The sequence below is a fragment of the Misgurnus anguillicaudatus genome, chromosome 4 (genome assembly GCF_027580225.2).
Source record: "Misgurnus anguillicaudatus chromosome 4, ASM2758022v2, whole genome shotgun sequence".
In the NCBI taxonomy this organism is placed as follows: Eukaryota; Metazoa; Chordata; class Actinopteri; order Cypriniformes; family Cobitidae; genus Misgurnus; species Misgurnus anguillicaudatus.
In genome coordinates, this window is record NC_073340.2 from 8,522,556 (window position 1) to 8,545,788 (window position 23,233).

Consider the following 23,233-nt stretch of genomic DNA (forward strand, 5'->3'; position numbering starts at 1 on the left):
GCTGGTGGTGTAATGGTGTGGGGGATGTTTTCTTGGCACACTTTAGGCCGCTTGGTGCCAATTGGGCATCGTTTAAATGCCACGGCCTACCTGAGCATTGTTTCTGACCATGTCCATCCCTTAATGACCACCATGTACCCATGCTCTGATGGCTACTTCCAGCAGGATAATGCACCATGTCACAAAGCTCGAATCACACATATAATTTTGGTACAGATATGCACCTTTGAGGTACCAATATGCACCTTTTAGGTACAAAAGTGTATTTTTTGAAAAGATACCACCCTATTGATAACTTTTGTACCTTCTTGTACCTTTTATTGAGAGTGCAAAAGTTGCCTCACTGGCTATATCAAACAGAAATGTATCTAAAGGTTTATATAACTACCTTCAACCATTAAACACCTGCTATTGTGTTTCTGAAGTCTGGATTTTTAAGAATTTCTTAGATTCCAACTTGGAATTTTAAGTTTGACACAAACAAGTGGGAATCTTGTCATTTTGGAAATTCCAACACAATTTGATTTTGGTATTACCCTACTTTATTCATTGTGACATCCTCAAAATGTGGATTGACGTGCTCAGATATCTTCATCAGCAACATAGACTGGGAATTGTCAACTGAGAAGTCTTAATGTTGAAACAGAAGATTTTAATAGTATTTTAGTCTGGTCTCTTTGCAGTCATGGCAGGCACTTATAAAGATTTAAAGATTTTGTCTGCAGTTTAATCTTCCTGCCTCTTGATGAGAACAACAGCATATATCTCATGGAAAACAACCCGGGATACAGATTTTTGTTGGGCGTGCGTTGCCTACACACACCATAAAATGAAACTCAGCCAGCAAGCAAAGCAATTATTTCTTATTTGAACATTTTAAGAATGGCAACCCAGGTATGGCTCAGCACACTTAATAAAGCACAGATCCTCGTTAGACTTTCATGAAAACACGGTTTTCTTCCCTGAAGGAAATAAATCAGCCTTCCTCCTCACCGGCCCTGACCCAAGGGTCACATTTTTATAGATGGCTACTTCATCATCTGGCAATCTGTTCTTGGACTGCACAAAGAAGATGTGCAACTGCTCGCACTGACATGGGTGACCTTTTCTCTGATCCTTGAAAACAAGTTGAATTGATAAAAAACAGGTAAATTCAGACAAATATATTATCATGCCCCTTACAAGTGCATTCAAGTGTCAAGTCACGAGAAAGAGTGTCGCTACCTTATCATAACATTGTTTTTGATCGTTTATCCTGTCAATTGTATTTTTTACCATGTAAATATGTTTAGATATTTTGATTATGCAAAAATTGCAAATCTGCAATAAAAAGTTTATATTTTATTGTATTGTATCATATATTTCAGCCTGATCTCACGAGAATTTGTACGTATTTTACGCTTCGAATTCATGGTATTTACATCGTATCCATTTATACAAAGTGAATCGTACAAAAACATACAATTGTCATAAAATAATAACAAACCCCTAACCCTACCCCTTACACCAACGTCACAGTGGAAAAATTACATTTTACAAAAATGGATGAATGTAGCGTAAAAATTTCTCGTAAAATACGTACACTGTAAAAAAATTCCGTAGAAATTACAAAGTCATTGCAGCTGGGTTGCCGGTAATTTACCGTAGATTTAAATTTATGTTATTTACTGGCAAGAGTTTGTTCAAAGTTAAATAAATTTTAAATATTAACAAGTCTTTATCTTTAAAGAATAAAACTATACAATAACAGCTTCATGCAAAGCATTCTGGGAACCAGAAAGCATCATCAACCTTTTTCTGTTTTTTGCTTCAGATTTTGTTTTCCAGAATGTTTTGCTTGATGCTGTTTTTTTAGTTTTACTCTGTAAAGACAAAGACTTGTAAATGTTTAATGTTCATTTAACTTTGAACAAAATGTGGCCAGTTAAAAACATAAATTTAAATCTACGGTAAGTTACCGGCAACCCAGCTGCAATTTCTACGGATTTTTTTTACAGTGTACGAATTGCTATAAGATAGCGTTGTATATTTTTTGTAGTTTATTGCATTGTATTAGTATTGAAAAACTGCCCGACGTAATTTGGAGAATGACTAAGTAGGGTTCTTCTGATTTGGTTCTTCTTACGAGAGGGCACATTTAACCTCTTGACCCTGGTCACATCTGCACATGGAAGATGGAATAAATAAATCACAACGCAAACCAGACAAATCACCACAAAATGGCCATGTAATGCATTTACGCTGATGTTGCCATGATGCGAAAGGATCATTAGGTATAACGCAATAAATATCAGAAACGTAAACCTATGAAACACTCTGTGTTTTTTGATGTAGCATTACTGGAGTCTGACCATAGGTTTTCTTTGGGGGGTAATAAAATCCCATTTAAATCTGCTCTAGCCAGCACTTTGTCTGCCGCTTGGTCCCAAAGGGTGAAAGAAAAAATATGAAGCTGAACAGTAATAATATAATACAAGTAACAGGATTATGTGTAATGAGGATTCTGCCTCACACCAAAGGTGATAAAGTGTTAAATATATAGAGTAAACACTGTCCTCATTTGCCTGTGTAGAGCAATGCGAACACCCGGGTTTAGTGTGCTTATCTGATAAATGGACTTGCCAAACCAATTACGAGATCAGGAACACCCTACATACTATACATACAGTTATAGTGTCTCAGACAGGAAATTTGGCCTTTACTCAAATGCAAGAGTGAGAGGTCATGCAAAAATCAGTGTTTGTTATGTTTTATTGTTTGAGGTCCTGTTCTTTCTGTGTTTTTGAAGCTTTGATTGTGTTTACAGTGCGCAATATAACACGTGTTCATGTTTCACGTGTAATTTTTTTTTTTTTTACACAATTTACTTCCATACCGCTGTGTTCACTTTTCTTAAAACAGGCTGATGTCTTCTTTGTTCTATGATGTCCCTCCTTCAGAAATACGTAATGAGTGCTGATTGTGGCACTGTAACAAAAATTCCGTATAAATTACACTGTTACTTGCAGCTGGTTGCCGGTAACTTACCGTATATTTAAATTTATGTTATTCACTGCCAAGAGTTTGTTCAAAGTTAAATACATTTTAAATATTAACAAGTCTTTATCTTTACAGAATAAAAGTATACTATAATGCAAAGCATTTTGGGAACCAGAAATCATCATCAACCTTTTTCTGTTTTTTTTTTGCTACAGATTTTGTTTCCCAGAATGCTTTGCTTGATGCTGTTATTTTAATTTTACTCTGTAAAGACAAAGACTTGTGTTTAATGTTTAATGTTCATTTAACTTTGAACAAAATGTTGCCAGTAAATAACATACATTTAAATCTACAGTAAGTTACCAGCAACCAGCTGCAAGTAACACTGTGGTTTCTACTGATTTTTTACAGTGTAGTTTGTGTAGTGTGTTGTGATTCGATAGCTTTGCTGGTGACTGACATATTCCTGTGGGCGGAGTTTAGTCAAAAACTGTTCTAGTGACGCCATTAAAATAGGAAGTAGAAGGCTGTTTAAAAATGGGATCAGGAAGAACGTGGTCTTTAACAATGAAAAAATGTGCGGTAGTTATGCAGCTGTTTGCCAGTAACTTACTGTAGATTTAAATATATGTTATTTACTGGCAACAGTTTGTTGAGATTTTGGTTCCAGAAAGCTTTGCATTAGGCTGTTATTTTAGTTTTACATGTAAAGATAAAGCCTTCACTGTTAGACTTTTTATTGTATGTATGCGGTAACTCACTTTACTGTAACTACTGCCCCATTACAGTACCATAACTGTACATGTTTTTTTACAGTATGATGCATTTACCGCAGTTCCATTTTACAGTATAATACCCTTACTGTTACCTAGTTTTAAAAAATATACTGCCTTGAAGGGGAATCAAACACAGGTCACCTGTGTTGTAGGTCTGTAACACTACCACAGTGCCACAGAGTCACTTGATAAAAGTTATTCACTACACTCCACCAGTAGCCTCTTCTGTCACTCTCCCGGCACTCCGAGGAGCGAAATCTTTGTGTCACTAGTGTTTTAAAGTCTTGAGGTCAAATCCAAATCTGACGGTCAAGCATTTATCCATAATCCCTTTCTACCTTTCTCAATAAATTATTTACACTGCTGAAAAACAATTCACATTTTGAAATTGGCTTCACTGCTAAAATGTATTCATTTCATAGATATATTTTATTTTTCCATTTTATATGCTTTTATAACCAGGGGCGTTGCACAAGATCTCGGGCCCTATACATAGGCAGTCCTGAGGGGCCCCCATGTCCCAACCCCATAATATATTCCAGACTTTTCAAGGGCCCTCTCTTCCTTTGGGGCCCTGGTAATCAGAACTGGTTTTACCCCCAGTCCGACGCCCCTGTTTATAACACTGTTTTATTCAACTACTGCTGTTGTTTTACAGCAGTCTGCCGCAAATTCAAAACATACAGTAAATCACTGTAAATTAAATGTTAATAGCCATAATGCAATGCATATTACAGTAATGAACTGTAAAATAAAATTATGGTATTTTACTGGGCATTTTGTGCTAAGTAACTGTAGAAATTACAGTTAAGTCTAACAGTGTTGTGTTTATTTAACTGTTGCCAGTAAATAACAACATTTTAAATCTACAGTAAGTTACTGGCAACCAGCTGCCAGTAATACTGTAATTGTTTTAACAGTGCTCCTGTGTAGCTTAGTGGTTGAGCATTGCATTAGCAGCGCAAAAGGTTAGTACCCAGGAATACTAATGAAAATTATTTGTAATGCACCATAACCCTTCAAAATATATGTTTAGAGCCTGACTGCATCTGTTGCCATTTACTTGCATTGCGAGGGCAGCGTAAAATATTCCGAGTTTTGTATTCATGCAGGTTTTTGTGTTCATTTGCAGGTTTTGTGTTCATAGAGGAACAACATAGGTTTAGTAAATGATTGATGGTGACCGAATTTTCATTTTCGGCTGAACTAAACCTTTATTACAAACGGAACAAAGCCATGCAAGGGCCTGTTGAGACCTCATAAAATATTACCATGTCCAAATAATGGAAAAATAATGCATGCCATATTTCACCCCATACCAACACCTCCAGCTCATCTTGTGCGTCTTCACTCTGTGAGGTAAACCCGCCTTCATTCGCGACCCTCCAATCAAAGGCCGTTTAAACGCGCCAGGATGCGGAGCGCACTTTCATGAATGAAGACAACAATCCTCCGGGGACGAGAGTCACCTCACCGCACTGATATTACAATCAGGATCTTTCTGCTGTCCGTCCAAAGCATGGGAACACGAGTTAAAGAGTCTCTCTGTGACGATGAAACACCCCAAACTATGACATTTGGCCGCTTTATGCAATTTAGGAATGCCGCACCCTAAACTGACAGAGATGGGGACCGCGATTTCTTCTTCAGGACAGGCGCCTTATGTTTTTATCAAAGTTAAACGAATAAAGTCTTAAGTATAATGGCCGACTACAGGCTGTTTTCAGAGGGATGGCAACTTTTAACAACCCTCTCTTGGACATCCGGAGACTCTTGCAAAAACTTGTGATCATGTTTTCATTTGGCGCGATATGCGTATCTCTTCTCTACCTTTTGCTGGGATGCTGCGAGTCGGACAGCTCGAAAAACGCACAGCCGTGGACTTTAACTGAATGGTACCGCGATGGCAACAACAAAACCTTGTTAAGAGAAATATTAAAGTCGCCCGGTTACGTGCTGGAGGAGAGTGTGGATGCAAACAGCTCCGGGAAAGACTGGACCGCAACCCGACGGCTTCCTCAGGCTCTCATCATCGGAGTTAAGAAGGGAGGGACGCGAGCGCTGCTCGAGTTTCTGAGACTTCACCCGGACATCCGAGCTCTCGGGTCCGAACCGCACTTCTTTGACAGACACTACACGCGTGGACTCAACTGGTACAGGTAATATGTAATAAACGCACAGTGGACAGGCACTTCACCACTTTTTTGTTTCTTTAAAAATGAAGGCAATTCCACTGTAAGAAATTTTTTTCAAAAGATGTACCCCAGCTGCCACTGATCGATCAGCCGCGCTTCAAAAAGGTCCTTATATACATTTGGTACAGCCTATGAGATACTAATAAGTTCTCTTTGGTAACAATATGTACATCAGTGTACTAATATAAACTCTTTAGGTGCAGAACTGTACTTTGAAAAAGCGTACAGCACCAGTGACAGATATGTTTTAAACATTTTGAAAGTGAATCCTTTTTTGATTCCCCAAAGTACTTTTAAGGTTCTAAATGAACCATTTATTTCATTAGTTTTTACACACTCAGAAAAAAGGTACAAAAGTTGTACCTATTTGTTACTGGGACAGTGCCTTTTAAAAAGGTCCTAATATGTATAATTTAGGTACAGATATACCTTTGAGGTACCAGTATGGTATCAGCATGTACCTGAGAGGAACCAATATGTACCTTTTAGGCACAAAAGTGTACTTTTTGAAAAAGTACCACCCCAGTGACAGCTTTGGTGCATTCATGTACCTTTCATCTGAGAGTGCGAGGAGCATTTTTGCAACAGAAAGGTTATTTTTAGGGAACCATACTGCCCAACAAAGAACCTTTAAGGAACCTGCATTTTAACAATGTTTCTTCCTTACAAACTTTTGAAATGCGTATTTAAAGGAATATTCCATTTTCTTAAAAGAAAAATTCAGATAATTTACTCACCACCATGTCATCCAAAATGTTGATGTCTTTTTTTGTTCAGTCGAGAAGAAATTATGTTTTTTGAGGAAAACATTGCAGGATTTTTCTCATTTTAATGGACTTTAATAGAGCCCAACATTTAATACATTTTGTTCATAGTTAAATGAACATTAAACATTTACAAGTTTTTGTCTTTACAGAGTAAAACTAAAATAACAGCATCAAGCAAAACATTCTGGGAAACAAAATCTGAAGCAAAAAACGGAAAAAGGTTAATAATGATTTCTGATTCCCAGAATGCTTTGCATGAGGCTGTTATTGTATACTTTTATTCTGTAAAGATAAAGACTTGTTAATATTTAACATTTATTTAACTTTGAACAAACTCTTGCCAGTAAATAACATAAATTTAAACCTATGGTAAGTTACCGGCAACCCAGCTGCAAGTAACACTGTAATTTCCAAAGAATTTTTTTACAGTGTAGAAAGCACTAAAAGCTCGTAATAGGGGAACCAGTTTTAGAGCTATAAAGCACATATGAAGAACCATCCGAGAGTAACACTATCGCAACACTATAGCAGCACAATATGGTTCAACACAGGTACTATATAGCACTTAAAATGATTCCCCCATGATTACGAGCAGGGGACAACTTTTAATGCTGTTTAGCACCGTTTGTTTTTAAAGTGAGATGGGTCAGAGTTTGTACACTATTAAAGATAAAAGTGCCTAGAAGTGTTTTGCAATGCCATTAAAGAACCCTTTCAGATTCCTCAGAGACCCATTTGTGTCTTATCTTTATATTGTCTGAAGTACCTTTTGCACTACAAACAGAACTGTTAAAGGTTCCTTATTAAACCATACTGATTAACACAAAAGCTTAAAGGGACACTTCACCCATTTGCATTAAGCTTTGTATAGTTAGAACCCCAGTCATGTTTTTGAATGGTCGTGCATCATGTCCTCAGTTGTGTACAGTGCCCACTGTCTTAAAATGCGTAAATTTACCAATGCGTAACCTCAGTGCAATTCAATCATTAAAAATCACAGAAATATCCTTAAGCATATTTTTTGTGATACATGGTATGCAGTAGAACACAGGGAATATCACAATATTCATACAGCTTTGAATAAGAGAAATAATGCCATCTGGCCATTGTAATCCACTGAAGTGGGACTAGATGTTGACAATGTTAATCACCTTTGGAGCTGTTGCCAGATGTTCCTTTATATTGAGAAGAACACTCACTGTATGTCTCAGTTGTCCCAGCTGTTCCTGTCTGAGACACCACAGTAAAATGCTTAAACTTAAAATAAAGCTGCTACAAAGTAATGCATACACTCTTAAAATAAAGGTTCTTCACAGCGATGCAATATATGGACCAGCTGGTGACTTCTCTTCCGAGGGGCGGGAATTCAAAATATGTGTTCGGAGTGTTGTGTGTGGCTCATCATGTCAAAATATGTGTTTATTGCGTCACGTGAACCTATGTGCATCATGCGTCATGTCAAAATACCTGCCTGCTGCACACACATCGCAAGGGTTTACGATAAAAGAGACGCTCACGTTCACAAATACTCGCAAAATACAAACCCATTTGAAGCCTCTGCAGCAGGCATGTATTTTGACATGACGCGTGATGCACATAGGTTCACATGATGCGCCGAACACACTGATGGGCTAAATATATGTTTTGACGAGCTTCGCATCATGCACCCTCGAAAGAGAAGCCACCAGCCCCATTGGTTGATCTTCCAAATATGGTAAGGAGCATCACATTTACCTCACTCGGTATTCGACCAATCACAATGCATTGGATAGCTGCCCAATCAGAGCACACTGCGCTTTTCAGAACGATGAGCTTTGTACAAATCAACTTTTTTTCAGAAAGTCGAGGCATAAAGAAGCATCAATGATGTTGCACCATAAACCACACAAATACACTGTATTAAACCAAATACACAACGTTCTTTTAGCAACGTAGTAGCAGCCCAGTCTCAGGAAATTTCGTTACATATTATCACAAATTTCCACGTTTTTTGTGTGATCGTATAACGAATTCCTGTTTTCGTGTGATTATCACGTATTGGTTACTTAATTGTTTTGTCCTATTTTCTTACTATTTTCGCTTCGGTTTAGGGTAAGATTTACATAAAATGACATCCCTACCGAAACCCAACTCTAACCCTAACGCCAGGCGATTTAAAAAAAATAATTTAATAAAAAAAATAGTATAAACCAATACATAAAGTGTCATTCTAATGCAATCACCAAATCTAACCCTAAACAGAAGCGACAATGGTTTAACCCTTGTGCCTTGTTTCAATTGACTACCCTTTCGTGTTGTTATCGGCCAAAAATGGCCACTAAATTAAACGGCTCTAAAAATGTATCAGATTAATATTTTTTAATTTTTTTTGCATAAATCTGTTAATCAACCTCAGTACTGATCAAAACTACCAAATGTTTCCAACTCTTTAACTCTTTAATTGCCAAGCTCATAAGTGATGCCACTGATTTGAAAAAAAAAATCACTGATTTTCAATATAAAAAGTGATTGTGGACTGGATTTTTTTTACCTTTTTCAAATATAACTTTATGTACAAGCCAAAATTTAAGCTCTGTTTTTTGCACAGGCCTACTAAAGGGTTAATGTTGCCATATGGTGATCAAAGGTAAAAATTACACATTTTACCTTTTTGGAAAAGGTAAAACAACAAAGAATAAAAAATGCATGATAATAAGGTGTCATGGCTCTGCAATTAAAAAAATGTTGCTATAATGGAAGTCAAAGGGGCAAAATGGCCACAAACAATAAATGAGGGAGAATAAATAAAATCTGATGCTGCACAAAAACTAAAAATGCATCAAAGCCAATGTTTTTACTAATCTTTGGCATGCCCAAGACAAATCCAGTCCACAATCACTTTTATATTGAAAATCGGTCATTTTGTGTGTTTTTTCCCAATCAGTGACACCACTTTTAAACTTGGCAATTAAAGAGTTACAATCATGGAATTTATGTAAACATTTGGTAGTTTCAATCAGTACTGAGGTTGATTAACAGATTTATGCAAAGAATTGGAAAAAATTCATCCGATACATTTTTACAGCAGTTTAATTTAGTGGCCATTTTTGGCCATTAACAACACGAAAGAGTAGTAAATTTGCCCACAGTATATTGTTAAGTTTTTAAAAAATTTCAAAGCATTTTCTTAAAATATGTGTAAATATAAGATTTGTCACCAAAAATCATTCCATTTGCTGAAACACAGAGAAAGTTGTGGCCAATTTAAGACTAAAAAATATCAAAAATGGCCAAAAATGGCTCCAACAACACATAATGGCCCCAACAACACATAATGTTAAAAATAGAAAAAAGCAGTAGAGTAACCAATACGTGATAATCACACGAAAACAGGAATTCGTTATACGATCACGAAAAACCCGGAAAATTTGTGATAATATCACGAAAAATAATAAAAAATTACGTGACTCATGAAACCTCGTGAGACTGGGTAGCAGCGTAATAAGGGCTTAGAAGAAGCGTTTCTGTCATGCCTTTCTAAAGAAGCTTTCTTTAGTACAAAAATAACAAAGGTTCTTCGGGTGATAAAGGTTCTTTATGGAACCATACAGGTAAAAATAGTTCTTCTACGGTATCGTCCAGCACCTTAAAGGCGGAGTGCACAATTTCTGAAAAAACGCTTTGGAAAAGGGAGTCGGGCCGACTACCAAAACACACTCGTAGCCAATCAGCAGTAAGGGGCGTGTCTACTAACCAACATCGTTGCCTGGGTTGCGTATGTGTGCAGCGGGTCTATCAAAAGAAGGTCCAGATTCTGTTGGGGTATGGGCGTGATTGTTTAGGTGATTTCAAATATCAACACTGGCTTTCAAACATTGTGCACTCCGCCTTTAATTTTTAAATGTGTGCATGTCTTCTGTGATTTCAACTTGATTCAAACATCCTGGCATGGTTGAACCAAAATGAACAGATAGTTTTAGTTTATAGGCAATGCATCTTTTAACATTGTGTTACTGAGGGATGAGCTAGACATTAATGTGTTGTGGTCCAGATCAATACTATATTCGTTTGTATGTCTAGAAAAAAACGTGACAGGTTGATCAACAAGCCCATCACAGATTCTGTCAGTATCTTCAATAAAGTCACACCGTTCAATTTTATGGTTTGTCACGCTGCCTTCGAACTGTTGGGAGAGTTGACAAAACTCAATTACTTACCCCTAAAGCAGTGTGATTGATTGTTTTGTCAATTCTCAATTGGCTTGCTTCTTAGTCCATATAATCAGTCCATAGCTACGTGAAATAGTCAGTACCTTGAAAATATTTAAATTGTGAAGTATTTGCCTGTAAAGATATCACTTTGATATTGCTTTGTGTGCATGCATGCATGGGTGTGATGTTGGCACATAAACCCTCAGAGGAAGTCTTTGAACAGAGAGGAGGCAGATTGTCATCTTGCTGGGAGCAGATGGACCTCACAGCATGACAGGCCACTTGACATTATTGCGAGACCTGTCAATTGATCTTTAACCCGAGTCACTTTTTCCACCGAACATAATGATGTGTGCCAGGGACTTCATATGGTCGCAGGACCTATAGATATCTGGCCAATCACAAATCTCTTGCACAGGTCTAATGGAATGGACCGGTCATTAATCTTGTTATCAATGGTAGATTAAATCCGTAGGCGTATGCGGGGGGAAGGGATGTTGGTTTCACAATCTCAATTCAGATCTTTAACAAAGAGAAAATAAATGACGGTGGGTATAAGATCTAAAGCATGGGTGAGAGGTGATAGATTATTGTTTCGTCTTAAAAGTGTTTCTTCAATCGACTGGACTCAATGTTTGACCTTGAGTTCACGCTTGTGTTAAACCGGTTTGGCGGATTCGCGGATTCAGTTACAATTAGCAAGAGGCTTCATCCTGCCATAATCACCACATAGACTCCAAGTTCATGTTTCAGGCGCCTATACGCTGTCACTTTCCCCTGAAAGAAATCTATTTGGTGTAAGTCACCCTCAATACCTCCTGAGATAGATCATTTAAATGCAATAGAGAACTGTCAGCGGTGTATGGGGGAGGCTATTTGAGGTTAAAATGACAGATATTACAACATTAGCGATCATCCGCTGTATCCTGTGGATAGCTTTAGATGTACATTTGAAGTCGACAGAAAAGCATCGATATATTGATCGAGAACTACAGGGTATAGCCGAACGTAAAACCGCTCGCCTGATTTCCAGGAACGATTCGGCAAAACAGGAATTGTTCGCTTGGTATATGACAGTAATCCTGTGTCACTCATTGTGAGTGAGCTGTAATTTGATTTGCTGTTGTTGGATCTGATGTCGTCACATTATGTGAATTCATTTGCAATTCATTGAGAGCTCATTAAAATCATTTAAATTCATACCCCTGGTTTGAGCCAAACCTTGCTTGGCAGGAGATGACTTTTTTAGTGTGCATATGTTTGTAGTAGTCATTGCATTGTCTTTGTTATGCAGACATAAAACAAACCTTTATAACAATTCATACTGTATGCTAAGTCATTATTAATGCTGTCTGTCAATATGAGCACTGCATCTACTTCACAAGGAGATTTTGAGTGCGGACATCAAAATATTAACAGGATTATAATAGATGAAAGTTACTTTTTAAGTTATAAAATGTGACAATAAATTTTGACAATCCAGATTAAAGTCTTATAATCTAATAATAAGATAAGGAGCATCAAAGTTTGATTTCAGTCATTGACATGGCTTTATTCAGTTTACTGTATGTTCTTTACATTATATAGGATGATTTTATGTAGAAAAATGTAAATCGGACCAAAACAAAAGTCAGAACCGAGACTATGCTTAAAATAAAGATTGTAGAAGTATGATGTGAGTAGTGTGTGTCTGTATTGGCATAAGTATACTGTACTTTAGGATTAGATGCTCCATTGGTAATTCAGCTCTCATTAGGGGCCTCAGGGGAGCAGGGATGGGGATAGGGCGTCTGAGCCCCTCTATGATGGATGTTTCTGGGAAGTGGACAGGGCACAGTTACAACTGACTGGCTTCTTAATGGCCTCTGTATGCAAAGAAACGGATGGTTGGGCTCAATCACACACACACATAAACATACTTCATCATGCCGGTTTTCTTACAGCTTGTGATTTTAAAGTATATTTCTGGATACTAAATGCTTACTTAATTTACATTAGTGTGAGGAACACAGCGGGAATGTTTTGAAAACATTATATTATTTTTGTACCTTAATGCACAACAATTGCACAGGTGCATTACGTAGCTTTAAAGGGGACATATCAGGGGACAACTAATATTTTCAAATCAACTTACAATTTTAAAGGCAACCAGAAATATTAACTTTTTTTAAGTTGAACCAACAAATCTTTATTTACAGTGTGAAGACTTAGCAATGCAAAAGGTTGTGGGTTCAATTTCCATTGAACACACCCACACTGAAACAAATGGTTACCTTGAATCACAGTAAGTTAATTTGAATGAAAGCATCTACCAAATGTAAATGTAAAACTGTTACATCAACTGGAGAAAATTCATTTAAAGTAATGAATTAAAGTCCAGGATCTCAGACAAAATGGACACCAATCACTAAAACATTGACTTTTTGCTTTTCTGTCACTTTCACAGGAAAAGTCTGATTATATTGTTTTATTGTAGGAAATAAATAGTGAAATCCAAAAAATCTTCCAGCGCAAGTAAATTCTTTCTAAAAGTAAAAGTAAAGGATAATCGTATTACACAGATTCATTGGAATGAAAACATTCTTATCACATCCATTTCTGTAGTCGATGCCTGGACATGAGACGGAGTAATTGCTTCACATCTGTTTGTGCACAGCAAGCTGCTGATGAGGCCATAGAGCAGCCCATCTACAAACTCCACCTGCCACCCCCGCCCGCACCAGCTGAGACCCAAATTACCATACCCCCATCATGATCAATACCCAGGGCACCATTTGGTTTATTCAGTATACCTCCGAGAGGCCCGGCCAAATGCAGCCTCAATTAGGGGAGACCTATCCACTGGCTCCTATGGGCTCTCGGGATTGGACAATACTGAGCAATGTGGAAACAATGAAGTAGCTTCAAAGCTCACAGAGAATCCATATTTCTTAGATTGATCTTTATGTTCTGAGACATTTGGCGAACAAAGACGTACCTAAACCCAGGACCACTAGAAACCAGACCTGCCTCTGCATTGCAAACTTAAAAGTGTTCATTCTTTAATAAGATTTTTACTTTGTAAAAACTGTAATTCGACAGCATCATACAACCAACAAAGCAGATAGTGTTTGTTATGTAATAAAGAGTTTATAAATCTACAGTAAATACTGTGCACAATCCTCTGTAGTTGGTAACTGTAATCAGCGGACATCACAAAGCACCTTGCATTAGCTAGAGGACAAAATCGAAGAGACACAAAGTGTCCACTACAAGTCACATCAGTATAAGCGAGTGAATAATTAATGGTGAGATCTAATAGACTTGCTGGCCCCATAATAGGCGAAGGTAAACAGTGAAGTCTTTAAGCTAAGTGCTTTCTCAGATGAAGTCATTGATAATGCAGGGCGGTCTGGGGATTGGCATAGTCGGTCGGTGTGCTCCTGTATCGATAGGAGCTTGCGCGTCGCAGGGACGGCTGGCACAGCAATGTGAGTCCGTCTCCTGCCAGAGGACACTGGAGGCATCATATGGTCTGTCCTCTATGACCCATCTGAACAGCATGATGAACGATAAGTCTTTGTCATTTCTTTTGGTGATGTACAGTCAGATTTGTTGGATCTCTACATTTAAATAGTGCATCCTTGATGAGTCTTTAAAGAGCTCTTAAGTCTGATTGGTTGGGAAGGAAAAATGGGATTCCAAGGTTACTTATATTGTGTGTGTGTCTGTGTGTGTGTGTGAGAGAGAGAGAGAGAGAGAGAGAGAGTGACAGAGAGAGAGAGAGAGAGAGAGAGAGAGAGAGAGAGAGAGAGGATGGGATTGGAACATAATGAACCTGCTTCGATTTCTCATAATATTAACCCCTTTATTTATTGAGTATTATTTTTTGACACAGTCATTGTTATTTTATTATTTCTTTTATTATTTTATTAATTATTATCACAATATGTATTGTGCTTAAAGGGATACTCCATATCAAAATTACCTCCTGATGTACTCACCTTCTAGCAATCCGAGATACATGTCTATTGTCTTTCAGACAGGCACATTTGAAGTTGTTTTAGTAAATGTTTTTGCGCTTTCAAGTTTATGATGGGAGAAAACAGGGATCAGGGAACAATTTCTGACTTTAAACATTCAAAAGTGCATCCATCCCTCACAGAGGTAATCCACATGGCTCCAGGGGGTTAATACATTTCTTCTGGGAGTAATTGATGCAATTGTGTAAGAAAACATCCTTATTTAAACCTTTATAAACTATAATAACTGCACTCTGGAAATGGCTGGGTTATTTTTGACCTATAATGGGCGGATGTTGGCCAAGCACGTGCTGGGTTGAAATTGACCAAATGCAACCATAGGTACCCAGCAATTGGGTTAAAACAACCCAACATTGGGTCAATTTTGGCCCGGCGGTGTGTTATGTCCAGTGTTTGCCCATTTTTGGTTAAAAATAACCCAGCCATTTTAAGAGTGTAGCTTCCAGTAATGACGCCATCTTGGACTCACGCGATCCAAGATGGCGTCATTACCGGAAGCTGGTTATTATAGTTTATAAAGTTTAAAATTTTTGCAATATCTTTTCAATTACCTACAGAAAGACTGGTTATTAACCAGTTGAAACCATGTGGTTTACCTCTGTGAAGGATGAATGCACTTTTTGGGTGTTTAAAGTCAGAAGTTGTTTCTATTTTCTATCATTATTAAACTTAAAAGAACAAGAACATTTATTAAAATAACTACAAATCTGTTTATCTAAAAGATGACATGTATCTCAGACACTGGTGTCAAAAGTATTCACATTCATTACTCAGGTAGAAGTATAGATACAAGGGTTTTCTGTAGAATACTTCTGTAGAAGTTGAAGTATCAATTCAAGCTTTTTAAAAGTTAAAAGTACTGATTTCAAAACTAGTTAAAGTATAAAAGTAAAAGTAATGTAAGTAAAGTTGTCACGGTTAGTCCGTATCATGTTTAGCTGATCGTCGTCACCTGGACATTCATTGATTAATCACCTGATTCATTCCACCTGTTTGTCATTTAGTCTGTGTGTATTTATACCTGTGTTTGTGCAATACTCACTGCCGGTTCATTGTCTCTGATTCCTTGTGTGTACCTGTTCTCAGTTTTAGTGTTCCTGTGTTTACTTACCTGCCGTTGTTTGTTTCTCTTGTTTTGTTTCTTGTCTATTTTTACTAAATGTTATTTATTCAACCAGAACTTTGCACTTGCGTCCTCATTCCTTACTCCTGTTCCCAGTCGTGACAGAATGAACCGGCCATTCAAGGACGCAGCAAGTTCATGGAGTGCTTCCCCTAATATTTTTTTGAGGGGGAGTAGTGGACATCGGGTGCCGCAAGTTGCTAAGCCCCGATGTCCCTTGGAGCTGACTAAGAGGGATCGCTCGGAACTCCAGGACTGGCTCAAGCGAGCAGTCGCCACGCCCAAGCTCATTCCTGCGAGGGTTGAATCGTTCCAGTTGGTTCCCTTGCTGGTCGAGTCGTCTGCTCTGATTCCTGGGAGGTCCACCGCTGTGCTCAATTTGGGGCTCGGAACGGATGCCACGCGCCCGATGGTTTCCCTGGGGCGGTCGCCACCGTGTGCGAGCCCGTTTCCCCGAGATGGTGGGAGTTGACTTCCGGGGGGATCGGATCCCCGTTGATTCCCAAGAGGGTCGAGCGTCTGCCTCGGTTCCCTAGATGGTCGCTCCGGTTTTTCCGGCTTCATCCCGGCTTCCTGCCCTGCCGGTTTCACCCCGGCTCCCTGCACTGCTGGGTACGTCCCAACTTCCAGCCCTGTCGGGTTCGTCCCGGCTTCCTGCCCTGCCGGCTTTATTCCGGCTCCCTGCACTGCTGGCTTCATTACGGCTCCCTGCACTGCCGGCTTCGCTCCGGCTTCTGCCGGCTCCGCCGTGGTCTCCAAGCCCTCCATCCCTCCCCCTCAAAGAGTGGCTTCCAGACACCACCCAAACATAAACATAAAAAGTCTGTAAGAGTGGTGTCTGGAAGCCACTCTTTGAGGGGGAGGTTATGTCATGTCATGTTTTGTTTCTGTTCTGATCGTCGCACCTGGACATTCATTGATTAATCACCTGATTCATTCCACCTGTTTGTCATTTAGTCTGTGTGTATTTATACCTGTGTTTGTGCAATACTCACTGCCGGTTCATTGTCTCTGATTCCTTGTGTGTACCTGTTCTCAGTTTTAGTGATCCTGTGTTTACTCACCTACCGTTGTTTGTTTCTCGTGTTTTGTTTCTTGTCTATTTTTACTAAATGTTATTTATTCAACCAGAACTTTGCACTTGCGTCCTCACTCCTGATTCCAGTTTCCCGGTCGTGACAAAAGTAAAGTAAAAGTAATGTAAAAAATATGTAAGGAAAAAATACTTTTAAGGACAAAAGCTTAGGCCGTGCCACAGGGGCCTATTGTGCACCTCATCTCCTCAAAAAAAAAAAAAACATTTTCTAAAGACCATAGTGACTATAATGTTATTTTAAAATGTTAATGTTTTGGCATGCACTAGGCTACCAGTTTAAGCCGCATATATGGTCATTGAAAATAAATGCATTTTCGTACAATGCAAATACATATGTACTACTCAGCATTAAAGGATAGATAGCGTACAAACCAATAGGTTGTTGGAATGGTATCATGTTTATACTTCTCATCCAACCACAATCAAATGTACTATCCGGATGGCACGATTTATCTGAATAGGGTTTTTTTTTTGGAAAGAAGACAGGGCGAAATGAAATAGGAGTAACAATGTAAGTTGTAGAAAGTACAGATAGTTGCATAAAAATGTAAGGAGTAGAAGTTAAAAGTCGAAAAATGATTACTCCAGTAAAGTATAGTATATACATCAAAATATCTACGTAAGTAAATTAACAAAGTATTTGTAATCTAGATTGCTTGAGGGTGAGTACATCATGGGGTAATTTTAATATTTGGCCGGAGTATCGCTTTAACTGCCATCTGCTCCAACACAATCTCATGGTAATTTGTACATGTTTACGAGGTGACTAGAATTCATATGAATTCGTATGACCTGATTTGTACTTGCTTTTGCCCCTGTGTAGTTGGTTTGGGGCGGATCTTTGGGTTGGGGTATCACTATTGTTTTGTTCTTCTAATAATCAATTTAATTTAAAGCTACACTGTGTAGGATCTACTCCCATCTAGCGGTGAAATTCTATATAACAACCAACTGAATATTACTTTCTAGCCCCCCCCATTCAGAGCTCCTGCGGTGGCCGTTTCATGCCAGAGTTAACATGGCTTCCAAAGCAAAAGCAATGAAAAATGACTACAATTTACAGTGTCCTTTCCCTGTGATCCTTCATAGCACACAGATTTATGTTTAACATGGAAAAAGTCTGATTTTCATGATATGTCCGCTTTAAATCACATACAAAAAGCAACCATAAACGTAGCTCTTTTTCATCGACGCGAGGAAAAATATCACAGGGGCTGTTACACTTGGTATTAAGATGTATTTTCGTCGATCACAAGTGGACGAGAGACACATCACGTTTACACCTGGAATTTAAATCCGTCTCTTTTTGTCCACTTTCGACCGCTTTTCTTCAGATTACTGAGGAGATGGTCTGTGGACGAGTCCATCTCCTGTCATTTAATCATGAGATGGAGTAATGACGGGTTTAAATGGACTCGAAACTAATATTATGTCAGAGTCCAATGCTTATGTTTTAAGTAAACATGTTACATGTCCTTGTATATGTAAGAGCTTTCTCTGATATTGCTGAAATAAGATCGCTCAACTTTCACACGCTTGTAAAATGAAACGAAAGACACGCAGATCAACCGCTTTAGTTTTATTAATGAAAGGCTAAAATAGCGCTGTACATTGTGTGTTTGTGCTAGAGGTCAGAAAAGATGTTAAACATTGATCTCAGTACCTCAGATTACATAAATGGACGGAGAGACGGCGTGTGGCTGTTCGAACACATTAAACCACATGCGTGTTTACACTAACAAGTCGTAGTGTTATGTATAACCATGCTATAGTTAGCCAAGGAACTATAAAACTTCAAGTTTACAACATAGACTGTATACTGTAGATGTAAACGAATATGCTGAATTACCTGTGGAGAAGATAGAAAGCAGGCAACTTCGGCATCCCTTGAGCCTCATGATCTTGGAAAACTAACGTTACTTCAAGATTGACTTTGGTCTTATTGTTTTTCCTGTCGCGTTGTCGTTTTAAATCTCATTTTCGCTTCCTTGGTGACTCGTTTTAATGTCCTCGAGAATAGGTCTTCAACAGGCTTTCAAATCAAAGCATTAGATCGCGGGATCATCACAGTGTGCGGCTGTTTCTCAATCCGAAGGCTTTCAATCTACGCAGGTCACATATGCAGGCTGCATACGTCATCAAGCCTGGTTTGTTTAAGTTAACTGAGCATTACATTCGCAAGTTATAAGCATATTACATCACTTTATAATTAACTAAGAATAATTGTCAGCTTTATAATTGTTAATATTCTGAAATAAGACTGTCTTGACGAGGTATACCGCCTACACATGCAACCTCGGCCAGCGTGAGTGTAAGGCGGATCTTGAATTTCAGGAATGTCCCTCGTCTGCAAATGTATTTCAAAGATGGAGGCACAACATGGATTCAGCTAATCGAGCAACTCGCCCGTATGTATTCTAAATAGCAGATTCTACACTTACGAGAACACTTTGATTAGTAGGTGGAAGTAATTACACATGAATGAGCACATACTTTTGAAAGAAAACATGGGTTTTTGCTAAGAATTAACTAAAAAAAACTACACAGTGTAGCTTTGAACAAATATTTTTTTAAATTGCCAACTCGTAAAATACGTACAAATTCCTGTGAGATCAGGACACACGCAGTTGCTATTTTCAGAAGCAGGAACTTATTTATCATCTCAAAGCTGGATATTGTGACTTGTAGTCTTTCATAAAACGTTGGATGTGGTCATGCTGTAAAGGCAGGTGGGGTGCAGGTGGACCATTAAACCTGGTGGGCCCGTGAGCCTCTTAAAACAAATGAGTCCCATCTGCCAGCGGTAAGAAAGAGATGCATGAATTCCATTTGTTTTTCGATGTATGTTGGTAACCCTCCGTGATTGATGCTGGTTTCACATCTGCACGATAAGCTGCATTACCGATGCACATTTAGAGCACTCTGGGAGCTGCCTGACTTCTCATTTACAGCCAATAAGAGACACAGTGGACCGTGTGGCTTGGGTTTATCTGCTTGAGGACAAAAGCCATCACCTCATTAGCTCAGTTTTGCTGTGTTAAAGTAGCTCATCTAATGCTGGGACTGGGGGCGTGATGTAAGTTGGACAATCAATACTGTGTTGCAAGCGTAATCCAGGTCTTAAGTAAAACAGTTCTTGGGAAAAGCTAAAGAAAGATTGATTGCAGAATAAAAGCACGTCTATAGTACTTTTTCATTCCCTAAACAGGTTGTGTCTCCAAAGAATGAAACTTTGTAAGTTCATACTATTGCTTCCCTATGACAAATTGCTTAGCTGTTTTCCTCATTTTCGGATAAAAGCATCTGCTTAATGCCTTAAAGTAAAAGTAAGTGTACGTTCTTTGATAAGTTTCCTAACTTTTCTTCATCTCTCTCAGGAGCATGATGCCCAAAGCACTCGAGGGGCAAATCGTAATGGAGAAGACGCCCCGATATTTTGTCACCCCGGAGACGCCGGCCCGCATCCATGCCATGTCACGAGACATCAAGCTAATCGTGGTGGTGCGAGATCCCATCACCCGCGCCATTTCGGACTACACCCAGATCATTTCCAAGACCCCCGACATTCCTAGTTTCGAAAGGCTGACTTTTAAGAACAGAACCACGGGTCAGATAGACTCCCTTTGGAGCCCGCTGTACATCGGACTCTACGCCAAGCACTTGGAGCGGTGGTTGGCCTACTTTCCACTCGCCCAGATCCATTTCGTCCACGGCGAAAGGCTGATAAGCGACCCCGCGGGCGAGCTAGGACGCGTGCAAGACTTCCTCGGTTTGCAGAGGATCATTACAGACAAACACTTTTATTTCAACAAGACCAAGGGCTTTCCATGCCTCAAAAAGCCAGAAGGCAGTAGCAAACCCCACTGTTTGGGGAAAACCAAAGGAAGAACTCATCCCAAAATTGACCCAGAGGTCATTCGGAAACTTAGGGAATTTTACCAGCCGCACAATCTTAAGTTTTATCAAATGGCAGGCATGGACTTTGGATGGCAATGAGTGTTTCTGTATAATAAGAAACATATCAGTGGGTGTTGGTAGATACCTGTGTGTTTACAATAACTGATTACTAATGGTGTTTGTCTAGATTGGTCTAGAGTTGATCAGTAGGAAAGCTGGAAGGTACAGTAAACTGATATCATTAGATGTTATCATATACAGTAGATTTGTCGATGGCTCCATTGCTAATCAGATCAATGTATCATAAGTTTTGAGGAGGTCATAAATATTCTTTTATACCTTGTTTGTGTGTCAGGTTGTGTAAACTGTTGACATTATGTACTTAACTAGTGAGATTAATTTATTGTTGCAAGCAGCACTTTACTGCAATTTCCATTTTTTATGTTTTGATATTTTTCATTTTGATTGATCAAGATTATTACATACATCAAACTGTTATAATTTAAATAAACTGTATAGCAAAACCCCTCTATTATTGTTGCAGTTTTATGCTGAACATGAAGGATGATGTATAAAAACAGTTTATAACTGAGCTATCAATATATGTGTACATTATAGGAGGCCGTCTACAATCTAATTCACATCCAAAGATGGTTTTGATTTTTTCTTCTGATATTGGTTTGGATTTACAATATAAAAAAACACATAATTTTATAATGAATTTGCACTAGTATGAAATGTGTCTGGTTAAAAGGCAGGGCAAAGATTAATCGCGATTAATCAAATACAAAATAAAAGTGCATTTTTTCCCTAATATATCTGTGAGTACTGTATGTAATTATGATATATATTTTAACACACACACACACACACACACACACACACACACACACACACACATATATACATTTCTGAACATTTCTATTCATATATACATTTTTATTGATAATATAATATAGAATATATAAAATATTAATAAATATATAACCCCATGTAAATGTTTTTTAAATACATACATGAATGTGTGTGTGTGTGTGTGTGTGTGTGTGTGTGTGTGTGTGTGTGTGTGTGTGTGTGTGTGTGTGTGTGTGTGTGTGTGTGTGTGTGTGTGTATTTATATATAGATGGTTTAGCAGTAACAACATAAACAAGCGGCTGTCGTGGTCCGCACGTAACTTCCGGTAAACTCCGCTAAGAATAAATAACAACAAAGTTCTTTAAACGTAGTTTATTTATATAACAAGCAAAAAACAACACATAGATTACCTAGGAAACCAAAACATTTGTTATTTTCGACGATGCATTTGTTCAAGACCTCAGTTTAGCAACTAGTCAGACCATTAAAAAAACAAAACCGGAAGTAAGGTTCGGATCCAGACGTGGCGTCAGCGCACGTGCGTCCGATGAAACTGTCTATACATAATAATTACAAACAGCATACACTCATATATAATGCAAAAAAAAAAAAATTTATTTTGTATGCGATTAATCTTTGCCCAGCACTAAAATTAAAGTCTTGTGTAGTCGTGTTTGTTTATTTTTGTTAATTTGTTCAAACATTCTGTATAAAGTCATACCACATGAATCCAAAAAGTATTTCATATAATCAAATTATTAAATTACTTCAAATAATGTTACTTAAAATTATTTTGTTGTTGTATGAGAACAAATATTTGTGATAAAGATAGATTTAAGATATAAAGATGAATTTGTTGTACTGATGATGCCAAAAGTGAGAAAACAATACGACCATGTTGGTAAATTATAGTGTTGTCTCTGGCGCCACCTTCAGGCTAAATAATAAAGGACGTTGAAGTTTAATAATATGCAAATCAAGCTTAATAATATGCAACAAATAATTGTAAGATTATTTCAGGTTATAAAGGTTTTTTATTATATTTCATTCTTCAATAGATTTTTATTATATTCTATTGTTCAATAAGGTTATAAACAAAGTTAATCATTACACACAAAAAAACAAGAAATACAGTAATTAGAGGGGGACAACACAGTAAAAGATGAACATTTTGATATAACCAACATGCATTTTACACCATAAGTCTACAATACTGTTTCAAAGAGTTGTTGTGTATTTTACTGTATGCATTATTACTGAAAAAAAAACATATATTTATTATTGCACATAAAATGTAAACAATTCATCTTGGCAGTACAAAGACTCATAGCG

General features: G+C 38.0%; 1 protein-coding gene across 1 annotated transcript; it reads left to right on the plus strand.

The window, feature by feature from the left end:
* Positions 1-5,080: 5,080 nt before the first annotated feature.
* Positions 5,081-21,575, plus strand: hs3st3l (heparan sulfate (glucosamine) 3-O-sulfotransferase 3-like). Its single transcript, XM_055175523.2, has 2 exons — positions 5,081-5,914; positions 20,526-21,575. The coding sequence occupies exons 1-2, from the start codon at positions 5,487-5,489 to the stop codon at positions 21,142-21,144; spliced, it is 1,047 nt and encodes a 348-aa protein (XP_055031498.2). The 5' UTR covers positions 5,081-5,486; the 3' UTR covers positions 21,145-21,575.
* The last annotated feature ends 1,658 nt before the right edge of the window (positions 21,576-23,233 follow it).

Excerpts from the sequence above, each read along its gene's own strand:
- hs3st3l (XM_055175523.2), top strand. The coding sequence starts at position 5,487 with ATGGCAACTTTTAACAACCCTCTCTTGGACATCCGGAGACTCTTGCAA. Across the intron at positions 5,915-20,525 it reads CGTGGACTCAACTGGTACAG|GAGCATGATGCCCAAAGCAC; the intron begins GTAATATGTAAT and ends CATCTCTCTCAG.